The sequence below is a fragment of the Melanostigma gelatinosum genome, assembly GCF_949748355.1.
Source record: "Melanostigma gelatinosum genome assembly, chromosome: 12".
NCBI lineage: Eukaryota > Metazoa > Chordata > Actinopteri > Perciformes > Zoarcidae > Melanostigma > Melanostigma gelatinosum.
Window position 1 is genome coordinate 26,708,206 of NC_136645.1, and position 16,359 is coordinate 26,724,564.

At 41.8% G+C, this 16,359-nt stretch overlaps 1 protein-coding gene across 1 annotated transcript in view; it reads left to right on the forward strand.

Annotated features, from left to right (window-relative positions):
- The window catches only part of atp6v1ba (ATPase, H+ transporting, lysosomal, V1 subunit B, member a), a 44,449-nt gene that overhangs the window by 327 nt on the left and 27,763 nt on the right, over positions 1 to 16,359 (forward strand). Inside the window, exons 2-3 of the mRNA XM_079279725.1 lie at positions 12,174 to 12,229; positions 12,487 to 12,585. Coding sequence (XP_079135851.1) covers positions 12,174 to 12,229; positions 12,487 to 12,585 — 155 coding nt within the window. The remainder of the gene's footprint in view (positions 1 to 12,173; positions 12,230 to 12,486; positions 12,586 to 16,359) is intronic.

Consider the following 16,359-nt stretch of genomic DNA (forward strand, 5'->3'; position numbering starts at 1 on the left):
CTTTGATCTAGGATAGTAATGCATTGTATTAAATATGTAAGGTTAGTAGCACTGTCCAGGATCAGATAAATTAGGAATAATATAGTCAATTACTGTGTCTGTTTGTTTGTAAACGTATGTTCAATTTGTACTAAGTGTGACAATGTTCATGACAGAAAATACAAATACTCAGCCGTGGCTTTTTATACGAGTGCGGATACCCAGGTACCTGTAATGCAGCATACATACAGGGCCATCAGGCTATGATGCTAAAATTGTGAATCACGACTATAAACAAGCTAACGTTAACTGCTTTTATGATAAATGTAATGCATGTTAAAGTTACAGATTAGTAGTATAACTGCCATCAACATTTGCTTAACATACTGTATTTATAAAACTAGCTACATGTTACACGTATGCCATTGGTGCCAAACAGCAAATCAGCTAAGCTAGCATGCTAGCTGTAGTGGCTAGTCTGGCAAGAGTCATCGTTCATCATTTTAGCTAGCGGTACACTCAACTTGAACTGAATAAATTCGTTTTACGAAGCATAGTCTAACTATAAGTCGTATGTTCATTTAGGGACAAATGCACCATTGTCACTTTTGCGATGACTGCGTACACGCCCAGCGTTACTGAAATCCTACACGGCTAACGTTAGCTAAATGTCACTAGTGCAGTGGATTAGCCAACATTGCACACAATCAGCTGACTTGATACTGATAGCCACACGATTGAATGAGACACGGTGCCGTGTTTGTGTTTAATGCGAGTGTTGAGATTGGAACATGTAAGGCACGCTTCACAGTCGTCAGAACTGCCGGATTGTTAATGTGTGGCGCTGTACGGAATGTTGGTAACTTTAGCGTGACAGATGGGATGATCGCTCACGTGATCCGTGTCACATGATCCGTGTCTCATGAGAGGGGCAGCCTGCAGGGGCGTTGATGAGACCGGAAAACCTCCAAGTTTTTCATATTGGTTTACCTACACTTTGACCCACAATTGTTGATGTAATCTTTTATTTGAATACAGGTCGTATGCTGTTAGAGTGTTGCTTCAAAGGTTTTTCTCTGCTGATGATAATAGTTTTTAGGAAATGAGTTTTGCCATAAAAGTTGTGATATTTCGCAATGCATAGTGTCAAAGTGTTTTCTGTCTTTACATGGTCATTTCAAACCAAAAGATGTGTCCACGGGGAACTACATAATTGTAACATTGGCAATTTTTTTAGGTGTTTACCACGTCTTGTGGAAACTGACATTTATAGTTGGGCTGTTGTACCAAGCCCAAATTTGATGTTTTAAAATCTCTAATTTTGTCAGACCAATTGTCACAAACCGTAAGATATTGTATTGATATTCAATTAATTGAAGATTATGAAAGTCACCAAATAATATTTTAGTCAAAAGTTGTCACAAGCTTTAAAAAAATAATTGATGAGCAAAACTTGAGGGAAAGGCGTTTGCATAAAGTGAGAATAGCTGTTCCACGTTAAAGGTTAGCCCACTTTAAGTTCGGAGCTAACCCCTTCCTTCTAATCAGCAGCTGGAAAACATGGAACTTGGCTTGTGCCAAGAGGAGTTGTAGCATTTAGTCACCAACAAATGAATTGTACACACACTGCACTGCTATGTTTTATAACTCGCTCTCTACTACTACTTGTATAATACATTTTAGTTCAAAGAAACATCTTGAAAATACTTTTTTCTTTTTTATCAGAGTCTGAATGCTGATTTTTTACCACCAGCCTGATACTGTCAGCATGGAATAGGTTGAGTGAATCCTATTGGTTTTGAGGATGTCTATGTTTCAGATGAATGTCCTGCTTAGGGCAAGTTGGGCTACAACATATTCTGTGAAGAGAAGGTAAAAATGATTGTTTTCGTACTCAAACAAAACAAGGGTCTCATTTATGAAGCGTAATCTACGTTTGTGACCACTGTGATTAATTGTGTTCATGCGCTGGTCTTATGGATAATTTTATGGCCATGCTGATTGATAGCATTGACATGATTTCACTCAACATATGGAGGTTCACAGATGTGAGTGTTGTTTGACACTCTGTGAACCTGATGTTGAGTCTTTATCGTGACTTTATTTTGCTTTTCAACACATCCCGAGCCTTGAAGCCAGCAAGGTGATGATTTGTTTCCCCCTTTGTGTAAGTGGCAAGAGAGGCTGGCATGGACTGAAAGCCTCTTAGCCAACTAAAAAGAAATTACTTAATGGAGCTTGGGCCGTCAGAAAGGTAAGCATAGAGCGGGCAACATGGGATGAAACATCTAATCATCCTACTTTTGAAATTCCCCTTTTTCGCTCATCAAACACATTACTAAGCAGCAGCAATCCATTCTGACGTTGAGGCGGCAAGTCGGTGCCAGAAGACTATCTGAAGTAACTGTTAAAAAAAACTTTTTACATGCTCCACAAATACTGCAGGTGCTGCATTTACAATATGTTTAGCATGTTTTAGGACCCTGCTGGTGGCTAGAGATTATGATCCTTGAATGTCTCATATGCTGCTTTTTATATGAGGAGCATTCATAGAGGCCCACGGTCTGCAGCTGTAGTTTTATTGACTTAAGTGCACAACTATAGAATTTATATAGATGCACATTATACTACATGAGTGCCAATGCAAACGCCTGTTCACCAGAGCCGAGTGTCAAACCCACGTTCAGTCCTGCTCAGCAGGAGGGTTGAGAAGCTATGTCAGTTTAGATGATTCACATTGATTTTGTTCAGATAGAAAGCCAACTGATATGGACTGCAGGGGGTACACATCCAGAGTAGGCTTCAATACTCTTTTTCAGTTGACAGTGCGTCAGTGAATTATGGTTTAATATTCAGTGAGTGTTGTAACTTCTGAACTTATTTTGCTGAGCAGAGTGAGGGGGTCTTGTTCCTCTTTTAGTTACTTACTCTTTTGTAAGGTATGTGAATCACATTTTGTGCCAAACCGTATCGAGAGACAAATGAATAAAAACTATTTTTTAAGATACCATACATTTTCAGATAACTTGGGGTGAACATATAGAAGTCGGGTGAGACTTTCAGACTAGGGATGGAATTACTGTACAATAATGGCTCTCATTGTTTGCATTCATGTCTCAGCCTGTCCCAGTGGGGAAGCGAGAGAAAAATGAGGACTGAGGAATTTTATTCACCAAATGGTACATCCTGGCTAACTCCAGGGTAATTTTGAGGAGACTGCAACTACTCATGATACATAACATGGTGGTGGACCCTAATTCCCCCTCTGTTGAGTCAGCTCTGGTCCTCTGACAAGGAGCAGGAGAGAGGAAGCTATTGTTAGCGTGGATCTCCTTAGTGATTAAATAATGACAATTTGTTTGAGTGCCCTGGGCGTAGTGCTGGGTGGTATGACCACATTTGTTTTTTATCTGCTGGTTTCATGTTTTTTTTTGTTTTTTTGCATGTTGGCCTTTTATATTTGTTTATACTGGCTTCTGTCAGAAGTAAATAAAAACATATTTATAGACACACATACAATATGCAAAAAAATCATTGAAATGAATAATTTCATGACCATATTAAGTAATCTGCTGTTTTTACAACTGCTAAGCGAACCGCTAAGTTAGCTGGCCCCTTTGCCTGCCATTGGTTTGTGGACTGCGGTTTTGAAGCCTTGAGTTTGGTGATTGGATCAGCATCTGGGATGACGGCCGTCACCACCATGTTGTGTTTTTGCAACCAATTAATGGAAGTTACCATATTTGGAATGTGGAGTGACGTAGACGCCGGATACGTCTCTGGTACCGATCTTTCAATCACAGTAAACCCGCCCTAAAGCATCCCCTGCTTCATGGTCTGTTTGAGTCTAAATGGACCATCATTTACTAAATGAACATCATGCTGTATTGAAGACTTGAAACTAGAGATTGAGACCATAAACTCATGTTTACTGAGGTAATAAATGAAGTCAGAAGTAGTCATTGTTGGGGTCTGACCAAATGGCTTCAATATGTGCTGTGGACAAAGAGAATCAGGCCTTAACTTTTTCAAGCAAAGGTCTCATCCTGATTTGTAGTTGATAAGAGCAAAGGAATTTCACACTCGGGTGTGAATTCCCCCCAAATAACCATGGTAACCGCTGCAATCTCATTGGCCGAAGGCCAAGGGGCTCCGGGACCCCCTGTGGTTCGGCCACTGTTCTATAAAACTCTCTTCGCCCCGGACCTCCACGCTTTTTCCCTTCGACCTCCGTCGAACAGGGAGCACACAACGCTCTCTTCACCCGGACCTTCGTCCTGGACGCATGAAGACACATCGGCCTCTCCTCCCCCCTCCAGCACGACGGAGGACACGAGGAAGCGACGGCCCCTCAACCCTCATCAAACCCTGACAAGCCATTTCGCTGGACGAAACAGCCCGCGATAACTAATCTGCTTCAGCGATCCGTTCAGTGCTTTTTGCTCCTTTTTCTTTTCGTGCACATTCCGGCAGGAAGACGTCTAATCCTCTCCTGACCGATGATTACCGGGAGACGTACGGACAACGTCGTCTCAGCCGACGTTAAACTGTCCTCCCTGCAGCGAGGATAGTTCACGTCTGCGTTTCGCTCCAGGACGAGCTCACGCCACGACGGACCGAAGCCGCACCAGCAAAAGCCGTGCGACACACAGCGCCCGCTACCAGCCGCGCTGCAAGCAGCCCCCCCCCCCCTTCCTGCCGAGGAAACGGGCCACTTTGCCACGAACACTTCAACGTTGCTCCGAAGCATCTCAAAGTAAGAGTTCATGGCATCTGGGCATAGCTTAGCTTAAATTAACGTAAATTTAATTCAGGTCATTCATTTATATGTTGATATTCCCGTGTTTTTGTGTGTTTAAGTTACTGTCGCGTGATATTGAGATATCGCGCAATCATTACGGAACAGAGAAGTTCCGCTGTATTTGTGTATCAACTATGACTGTTTGCTTGGGATTTATTTGATTTATTTTCATTTGTTTTACTACACTTCGTGTAGTATTCTCTCCTCATTAAATCAGCTCTGTGAGTGAAGTGTGGAATCTCGGCTATCGTACATAAATGCTGGCAGTTCTACCGACAACGGCACGTTGTGTACGATACGCCAGCGATCCCCATTCTCACTGCAACGCGGACCGCACGCAGAAGCTTGATTCATGACCCCCACCTTTGCTCTCTCTTTCTTATCTCTGCCCCTGGGGAAACCCCGTTGAAACGATCGCCTCACAACACACGTGCTGCATCGGCACACGTGATTACATACAGCAGTCTCACCGCCATTTTGTCCGAGTCACTCGACTCCGCCATCTTTGTAGTTTTTAGCTGTAGTTCTTAAGACCCCTCCCCTTTTGGCCAGCGTCACTCGACGCCACCATCTTTGTAGTCTCTAGCTGTAGCTGTAAGACTCTTCTTCCTTTTCACCCACAGACCCATACACACACACACAGACATACACCCTCATCCATTTTATTCATTCTTTAGTTTAGGCATATAAAATTGTATGATAACATTTGTTGGTTGCAATATTAATTGATTTTATCATTTATTATTTTGATTTAATAAACTCTGTTATACTTTAAGGAGCAGTCGTCTGTGATTACTTGTGCATATGTATTTGATAAGACTGTATGTAGTAGCCTGTGCTCGAACTTAAAACCGTCACTGTCACTGAATGTATAGTCATACGCAGACTATTGACATTATGAGTGACTACTAATTATGAGACTTAGTTTTATCGTTTGGTTATTGGTCCCTGTTCGCAGGGTGGTGCCCCGTTGTTATTAATAATCATTAATAATTGTTACATACATCAATAATTCTATTGATGTCAAGAATTCAGTTTCTTAAATGCTGATAACCCAAACACGCTCCTTTAGATCCCAACATCATTTTGTCATAGAATTCCATACAATCCGACTTTTTACAACCAGAAGATTTGAGACATTCTTTCTACTGCTGGTCAGTAGAGAGACTGTACGTTTTAAGACTCACTCGGCAGAACCAGAAGTTGCTCCCTGTGAGATGGCCTTGAAATATGGAAAACCAGAGTGTTTGCAGCTATGGTTAGAATGCCTCAGAATGAAGACCTGACTGCTACAGATGGCCTCAGAATTAGCCATGTCCCTGGTTAAAGCAAGCTGCTACCTCCAGTGTTTAGTGTAGGAAATCCCAGAGACCAGTTCAGACTGTTCAGTGTAGTTATTTGCCAGGCATCAAACAGTCCATAAGATCACAGTGTTGAGATGGTTTTTCACCAGCTTATTGACTTGACAGAGCTTTATGAGAGGCAGCCATTGAAGAGCCGCTGTGAGACAGAGCAGGAAAATAAACAAATAAAGAGATTTCTCATCAGACCAAGTCTTTTCTTTTTAGAGGCCTTTGTCTCTCTCATGTCAAATGCGACAAAAGCTATTAGCCCACGAAATGGCTGGTCTTTGTTTTAGTTGTGCATTCTGTCATTTAGTGCTATGAAAAGACATAGAGCAAGGCGCTATACTTCTTTGTGAGGATTTAATTAATGGTAATAATGTAGTCACGATAAACAAATGTCTCATCTGTCACCATGAAAGTAATTTCTATAAAATCGATGTTATTTTTGTAACTGTTCTATAATCCACATTCTAATTAGCCTTAAGCAGCTAGCTTGTCAGTAGAAAAGACCGTTCGTGGGCGTTTGACATTCTTTTCATGAAAGAACATTCAAATGTAGGCTCAGGATTTGACACCATTTCCGTCTGTTGCATGAGCAGAAACCAATCCACATGAAAGGCACACTGCTGACCGCTCGTCATTCATTTGTCATCTTAAAAATGTCTGGGTCATTTAAAGAAGTGCGTATTGTCTGAAAAAGAAAATCCCGATGTATCAGTCAGGTCATTTCCATAGATGAAATCTGTGCAGTGAGTCCAGTGTTGGGAAGGGTCTCATTTGTTTTGCTATACAATTTTCCTTAAGCCTTGCATGAAAACTATTCTCTTCATTAAAAGCTTTGTGTCTTGTTTATGGTTTTAGTTAGTAGTAGTCGTTAGTAAGATCGGCTTTTTACATGTTCACGTCTCTCCACCTTGTCACACTGCTGCTTATAAAAGGTTAAATATTTGCAGAGATAAGTGCGAGCAGAACTGTAAGCCATTTTGTTGAGTTACAGCTTAGTGAAATGCGTTGAGTGAGTTTAAGTTCTCTAGTGAGCACAGATGCTATGGGGGTAGGGCTTTTATTGTGAAAGGTTAGAACAGAAAGAGTGAAGCTGTAATGTGCTGCCTTTGACAAGGTGGGATCAATAGAGTTTGCCATCTTGGTTCAGACTCAGTCTCAGTGTTATTTTATTGCCTTAATAAGTATAGGCTCAACCCTGGGCTATAATACTTCACTGCCACATTTAGTTTGGTGAGTCTGCTTTGACAGCAAGCCGTGGACTGTCTGCTCGAGTACTTGTGTTTGCAGAGTGCATATGAAATTTAGAAAGATTGGTTGGAACGGCCACAATGGAAGCTGAGTGTTACACACAGACACTGCACCGCTGTCACGCATCAACGCGACTCATCGATACAGCTCTTATTAACAGCTAGGCTGCCCCGAATGAAAGTAATGCAGAGAAAATACTCTTTTTAATTTGAGATATTTTCTGAATCTATAATTTTATGTGAATTTGAACATCTTTGTTTTCTAACATAAAACCTTTGTAAACTAGTTTGTTTTAACTGTGACAAAGCCTAGCCTATAACTTTTAAATGGGGGTAATTAGGAAACGGTATAAAAAGCTTTGAAGTTAGCAGGTGACATTATGCCAAAATGTGCCTCAACCAGAGCAAATGGCTGTAAACTGTTGCTCTGTCAAAGCCTATGCTTCTAGCTATTGTAATCACAGCACCCCACCACCCTTTGTAATGAAACTGTTGTTAACCAGCTGCCTTTCTGTAAAGACCGCTTTGTTCCTCTACTATTCTACCCACCAGCAAAATGGCCCTGCAGACAAGAGGCACCTCTCTGCTCACACATTTCCTGGTTCGTACCTGATTACATTTCCTCCCAATCAGTGCAGTGAGGTAGGGAGTCCTCTTTATGGAGTACCTGCGTACCTACAGGGTTAGAAGCCTGTGTCATTTAATAGGAATGTCAAAATGCAGGCTGCGGTCAAAAAATCGCACCTTTCATACAGATGTTACAAAATGCAATTACATATAACGTGTGTGTGTGTTAAGGCGCAGTCACGCATGTCACGCATGCACAAAACTAACATTCACCTCCCGTTGACTTCTACTCTATGCAAGTGAATGGTTGAAAAAACATTTTCTTCCAGTGGCGAAGCAATTTTGCATCCTAGCATTCTCGTTGAGTTAAACTTTGAACTTTCAGTGCCTATACTGCCTCGACCGTGATGGTTGCTCCCTTTACAATTGTTTTCCCCATTACATACACACAATTCTGAAAACTTAAAGCTCATGTATCAAAAACGCACTCCAGGTTTTTAAACTTTTCACTTGAATAGAAATTGTAAATCAACCTGGACTGAAATCTTAAGGATTGACACTTAAATGTTTCTGCTTAAGGTTACCTCAGTTTGTTTTGATCTAGAGTCATTGAGATGGTAAAAATATAGTCATAGAATGAAAAGCCTGTGCTGTCTTCCGAGATAATTTTCATCAGTTCACACAACACGTGCGGGAGTAGCGACTGACCGATTTGGTATTGGGCAGAGTGTTATCTACAGAGTTGTAGGTTTTTGCTGACAGACTGAATCCTAATGAAAAAAGATAATAGATCGTACGGTGTTTAAACAGTCGGGCAACTGTGGCTCAGGAGCTGGAGCGGTTGTCCACTAATCGGATCGGTGGTTCAATCCCTGGCCCCTGCAGTACATGTCAAAGTGTCTGAATCCCAGCTTGCTGTGAGTGTCTATCGCTCCTGAGGAACAGGTGCCACCTTGTGTGTGAATGGTTGCTTGTGTTCAAAAGTGCTTTGAGTGGTCGGAAGACTATAAAGGCGCTATGTAAATGTACCGTAATTGCTTATAAGCAGTGGTGTATAGTAACGAAGTAGAAATACTTCGTTACTGTACTTAAGTACAGACTGTACTTAAGTACAGTCAAAGCCAATGTCTTTACTAATATTTCTGTTGACTTTTACTTTTACTTCACTTCATTTTGCAAAGAAAACTGATACTTTTACTCCGATACAGTTCCCCTGAAACCTTCGTTACTCGCTACAAAATCAAATCTATCTTTAGAAACAAAATGAATCATGAGAGCAGCGTCGGGGCCAATGGTGGAACACAGACTGCAAGCAGGTTTGTGAATCAGTGGTCCTAGCAGCAAGTTAAAGCATTTGTTAATCACGTTAATGCGCAATTGCAAAGTGCTCTCAAAGCCGCGGTGTTTTGATTCCCAGTGATGCCGAGGATGCTGCATGCTATAGCTAGCGGGCGACTACATGAGTAGAATTCCACTCTACGATGACTGATGGAAGCAGAAATGGAAGCACCTGCTACTCCCGAAACACACTGTGCTGAAATACTATCTGGCCATAAGCCCCTCCTCAGTACAGAGCTCTTGTTAATGGGGGTCTCCAACATGTGCACCATATTCGCTCTCGCTCTCTGAGAGACACACTCTCATGAACCCCTTTTACACCGAGATCTAAGTCATTTTATACTTGCAAGTCAAACTTTTTTTTTTGCTTCATGTGCCTCTAGGCAAATTTCATACTGTATTTCCTTGGTAAACAGTGACATTGATACTTAAAGACATAACGGGTACTTAAAGTATTTCAATGATGTTGGTATTCATTCTTCCTGTCAGCACTGGCTAGGCTTGGAAAAATGTTACACAAAATCTGCAGTTATCGTTTTATCCATTCTCAAGTTGAGCTAAAGCTAAAGTTATTCAAATCCAGAAGGAATCTTCATCCTAGCAGTCATGTTGGTGAATTGTCGGTGTTGTCTCTTGGCGACTGCCTATCATGTGACTGCCAGCACGTATCCCTTTGTTGTGGCTCAGCAAGGAAATGCTGTCTCTGGCAACACAAAGAGATAATTCCAATGGATTTGTCTCAAACTGAAGCCTCCGCCGTGATGAAGGGCTGTCACTTTTTATTTGGACTTCAAACTTGTTCAAAGCTTTTTTTTTTCAGGGGGGAAAAATCAAAACTGTAATGACCAGAATTTAAAATGTTCAGACTATAGGCGCAACAGCCCGTTTGTGGTAGCTTGCCTTGTGGTCCAGCAGAGGGAGTAAACTAAGCTATAAAAATGGAAGAGGACGCTTGGCACCGAAGCCGTACTGATCGCAGAATCGCAACACTGAAGCATCTTGAGAAGCAGTGTGCGGAAGTAGTTTGGGTTCTTCACTGAAGATAAAATCCCCAACAAAGATGAGGCATGTTTGCTGACTTTGTAAAAAGCAGCTGCCTTCCTCTACAACCACAACGTATACGATGATTGGATCGGATGATTGCAATGACCAACAAAATCTCTTAACATACATATGGCATTTGAATGTTGTATTATGGTTGGAAGAAAATTCCAACCTATCCTTCAGTGATTAATGGGGATCTTCATATCGGCCAATATTCAGAGATTTTGGCATCATGGTTTGTGTTTTCACCAGCAACTGGAAGTGTTAAGAGGAGGGTCCTGACAGACATGTCTACAGACTGTCGCAGCCCATTTTGGGAAGTTAATTTTCGACAGTGTACTGCTACCTTTAACCATCAAGTGTCAATGGAAAAGTGACAGTGACAACATAGAATGACTGAAATCCTCAGACTTTCTATCGTGTGTGTGTGTGTGTGTGGTGGGGGTGAGAGCTGGTTGTAGGTTTGAGGCAATTAGTGTTCCCATGTCCAATGGGGCTGTGGGAATCCCTTGAAGTAGAGGCTAAGACGGGATTGTGAGGCTGCACATCACAGCAGTGACTGCTTTGTAGCGCTCATTTATTGTCAGAATGATGATGCTCTCCATCCCAGCTCTGATCCCCGCCTCCCCTCGAGCTCCCCCCCCCCCCCCCCCCCCACTTTCAGCTGGGAAATTGAATTGTGTTGGAATGCTCTGTGCCTCTTTTCTCTGGCACTTGAATGGGCTCTTTAGTATTTCACACCAAGGTGTCCTTCAGGGTGCGAGGTCAGGCTACCAAAACAGCTTCTAGTGGCGGATTAGGACCAATTAACATCTTTGTACACAAAGGGCTCTGGCAGCTGAACAGGCTGCAGGGTGACCCATACTGCTGTTGCATGCCAAGCCAGGGGACTGCTGCACTTGAGTTGAAGTAGCAAAAGAGGGGTGGAGAAAGTTTTCCAAACCTAATGGGAAATGTTGCTACTTCACACCTAATGGCCATATAGCCCATTGAGCAATCGTTATCTTGTGAAATGAGAGAGCATCACAGTTGTACCCCAGAGGGTACCATGAACATTTTCTTTTCTTTCATATGATGGCCTACGATATATGGCCAGGGTTAGGCCTTTAATCCCTCTGGTACTACCCATTCAATTATTATACACACTTCAGACTTTATGCCACCAAATAGCGAATACATTCGCTAAAAAGAATCTACCTTTTAAAAACCAAAAAAAAACTATTAGGAAGCAGCAATTTATGATGTACTGCATGTTGTATTGGACATTTCCTATTTTCCTCACGTTGTTGGCCAAAGTTCACAGAGCCCAACAAATGGAGAAGCAAGTTGCCGCTTCATCTTATTGATGATTAAAGTAATACACCGCAGCTGAAGTACAGGGAAATGTCAGTGTTTCCTCACATATTTGATGTGTTGTGTCCATGGAGTTCTAGAATGTTCTTTTAGTACACTATGTGGCATTTATTAGGATTTGGGAAGGCCACAGGCTGTTTCCACTCGCCTTCATCAATGATGACCCTTCAATTAGTGTTCTATTATTGTGAGGCTCAGAACTAACCACATGCCTGTGTAATTGTACACACTATACAAGTGAATTTCATGCATTTTCTTCCTGACGTTTGCCTTCCTCTTGACATTTGGGCCTGGAAGTCCATGAAAGCTGTTTAAATCTCACCGTGAAAGGTCAGCTTGTGATTATGAACATTGTTGGTTGTAAGGATGTCTATTTATTCTCATGTGGATTGATTGCTTTCAGCTGCACAAAGAAACTGGTATATTGTCAGTATTGCCTGCGATATGTCTTTGTTGTAATAAACAAATGTATGGAACTCTTCTGTCTTTCAGCTTACTCTACTGTGTCGGGTGTAAATGGGCCCCTGGTGATCCTGGATAATGTGAAGGTGAGGCTGTTTTATCTATGAATGAGTTCTCATGTTATTACTTCTATCCTTCGCTGTTCTCCTATTGTGAAAATGCATTTTGAGAATTGATCATTGAGGTTTGCTTTGGCAACATATCCACCCACCAAACTGTAAAAGTGATTTCAGAAGTCAATGTAAATCACCACTATATTATTATGATATAGATCTACTCTTAATTCTATGAATGTAGTTTTCAGTCAGCTGTAGTCAACCTGCATTTAATCTCTTTGAACCAGTTCCCCAGATACGCTGAGATTGTTAACCTGACCCTGCCAGATGGCACCAAGAGGAGTGGGCAGGTCCTGGAGGTCATTGGAAGCAAGGCGGTTGTCCAGGTGAGAAACAGAATCCAAAATTGCTGACCGACTGGCATCTATTGCACCTCCCCACAGCAGAAAATGGTCCCAACAAAGTCAAAATTTACTCCTGTGGGAGTAGCATTTGCGAAATACCACAGAACCCAACTGTTTAGGGGAATAACGGCGCCTTTTCAGAAAATGTCTCTTCTAATAGGGCCGATCACAAAACAGCCACTTGGTGAAGCGAGTCGGGCAAAACAGCTGATAAGCCGGTGGAGCGAGGCGTCCGTGCGCAACCAGGCGATCAAATGCAGACATCCAGGCCTTGCTGTTGCTCTGCTGTTAAATGAGGAGGGGAAAATTATATAGTTTATCGTAATTAACTTTCACTAATATCAATGTCCGTTCCTGCCACATCTACCGGCATCAAAACAGGATGTCGGTGCTTGCTTGATTTGATTGGCTGCCTTGGTCAATTGTGACATTGACGAACGCTGCGACTCCACGCCTGGCTCTGAAAATGTGAGAATATTGAAACTTCTATGTGTGTCTAAAAAAACATGGTGCTTGGCGCAAGAGAGGAGCGTATGCTAGTCGTGCCGTACCATAGGGAAACAATGGTTTTGCAGGCGACGTGTTTCTAGCAACGTGTCCCGGTGTGATCAGCCCCCAACTCTTCCACCCTCATTGGGGGAAAAAAATGTAAACGATTCAATGAATATGCAAATAATCGAAAGTATAACTGGTGGATACAAGATGCAACATTTTTGCGAACTCCTACACGCTTACTCAGATTGCTACCAAATTTGCTGTGGATCATTATTTGATCTGTGTCATTAAACATTTGATTAACTTGGTGATATATCATTGCGTATAGAATATATGGACCAATAAACTTCGTAGGGGTGTGGCTTGTACATCAATACACTTCAAAACCATTTCACCTAAAATCACGAAATTTATTGTATATATTTTCATTTCATTAAACCACTAGGGGGTGCTACAGTAATTCACCTATATTCTGTTTTTTTTGTCATTTTTCATCGTTTTCTGCCTTTGTACTTCAACGAACTCCTCCTACAAAATGTATGCGATCGACCTCAAAATTGGTCAGGATGCTCTTAAGACCATTGTGATGAAAAATGATTAAATTTGAGTTTTCATTGAAGGACCATGACGTGGCAGGGCGGCCATGTTGCACTATTCGGCATGAAACATGAAGTTGTAACTCTAAGGTACATCAGATTGGATATCTGCACAACATTTCTTATGCATGATCATATTTCAATGCTAACATTTTCACATAGTCATAGGGCCACCTACTAGCAAAAGGAAATGTCACATTTTATACTTTTATTTAGTCCTCCTAACCAGTTGACATGAGAAGTCTCAAATTTGGTAAGGGAAGCCTTAAGACATTGAATCAATGGCGGGCTGTGCATTTTATACCTGGGCCGTCACTGCTGGTCCTGCAGCTGAAATACCACATTGTGGCGCCACAGCTAATTTTTAAGGCTGTAACTATGTACGTCTTCGTATTAAACCGTTCGGTACGAGTCGTTTGATTAACGCTCGAGCATTTAGAGAATGCAAAAGCCTAAATTCAGGAAAATATAATGTTCTCAGCTAGTCTGGCTGTGGGATCCACTGTCATTCCTTAATGACAAGCCGCGACCCAAAGAGATTATCACAGGATTTTACTTTCACAACTTGAACGTACTGCTCTGCAGTGGCTTTCCTCCTCTCAGCACTCTCTGTCATGGTGCAGCTCACTTGGTCAGAATGCTCATATTTGATTGGCTGAGCTGCATCACGTGATGTGATTCACTACCCATCAGCCTCTGCTGGCTGTTAAGTTTCACGATAGTCACGTGCTCGCCCACTGACCAATCACAGCACACTGCACCTAGCGGGAAAGCTACAGATGAACACTGAGCAACATGTAATGCTGACGTCATTATAGGCCGCTAGCAGGCGCTGACACGTCAAAGAATACGCCAAACATGTCAAACTAAAGATCTGATTGGTTGAACACCATGACAATCAACAATATTGTCCCCATTTACTTTAATCTGCACTGGCTGCAGGTGAGTCTGCAGGCCTCTGGCTCTGTTCTTACATAGAGACACAGAGGTGAGATCTGATTGGATAAAAGCTCTACTTAAAACAAGCTGCACTGGAAGCAGAGCAAGTGAGGAAGACAGTAGCTGTGCAATGAGAAAATAAGATAATGGGAAAAATATTTTTATAAATTATAATACATGTCGTGTATTTAAGAAAAATTATAAAATGGATCTTTTTCTTTTTTTTTTTCTTAAAAATAAAAAAATATATATATAGCTTTGTGATTCTGTTTAGGCCAGCAGAGAAGGCCTTGCAGGCCCTGACGGCCCGCCACTGCATTGAATATGCTTCGCCATGAATATTGTGAGTTTTTGCTGAACGCTGTTGCCGTGGCAATGCATCATTCGCTGTGAAAAAGGAAGCTGATGGTTCAGTGGCTTGGGATGCTCAAACTCATGAAACTAGGCTCATAGGTAATGGGAAGACATATTTTACATGGGATTTTGGCTTAGCCTCTTTAATTTGCCTCCATAGCGCCCCCTACAATATTTTCAAAAGAGCAGTCCCAGCACTACGGTTCAGGTACATGTATGAAACTTGGTAGGGACATGTATCCCATCGAGACTTAAAAAAATGTCTCTTCGGACCATGCTCTAAACCAGTGATTCTCAACTGGTAAACAAATGGTATGCTTTTATTTTGAAGGGGATTTTGTTATATAGCGGAATTATTCCAGCATTTACAGCACTTCTTCAGCGGTGCAGGAAAAACACCGACCAATGCGTTGTGACTCACATCACGTGATGCAGCTTCCTGAAGTTTCCTGACTCGAGTGAGATGTGCACACACCGTGACACACGGGGGAGAGACGAGGAAAGAGATAGCAGAGCAGGACATTTATAATGTGAGTTGTGAAGGTAAAATCAAAGGACTGTCTCCAAAAGAGAAAAATGGCCGGAGAGACCAGAGTTATTAGACTCTGACTGGACAAACTCATGTAGGTGAATTTTTCCCACGGGCAGCTTAAAAACATGCCTCATATGGAGCAAACATACCATCTCACATCTGAAATGAAGACACAGAAAATAAACCCAAGAGTCCAATATGATCAGAATCCGAACACCTTAATTCACTGTCCAACAATGATCTTAACAGAGAGGAATAGAGCTGAAACAAGTGGTTTAATAACAGATAAAGCCCCTGCACACTAATTTCTACTATACATGATTTTTACCCAATGTGGTTTATGCTTCACGCGCAAATGTCTGCGCGTGTTCTGTAGTGCCACACAGCGAATACAGGAAGCGGTGGACTATTTGCAAAGCGTAATTTCCAGCGTCAGGTGGTTCACGCGGGAATAAAATGTCAGACGAATTTTCGGTTTATTTTTGGAAAGTTTACCAATCTTTTAACAATTTGGAATGATGAATTCCCTTTGCACTGCGGATGTTGTCACTGTTTACTCTACTGTTTACTCTACAGAAAACAGCAGACACCTGCAGTTAGCTTCAACAGAGTTGACAGATCGACTTGGCAATATTTATCTGTCCGTCTGAGTGTTTGGTCCAGACTGGAATATCTCAACCACTACTAAATGAATCTCAGGGCTAAGGGTTGCCATTTCGAGACTTTGGCAACCAATTCTTGACTTTGCTTGCCATCAGTATCAACCAATTTTTAACATAAACAAATAGGGACAGAAAAAGGTGCACTCCAAAATAAATATTTCTTGCATTAGTGATATTT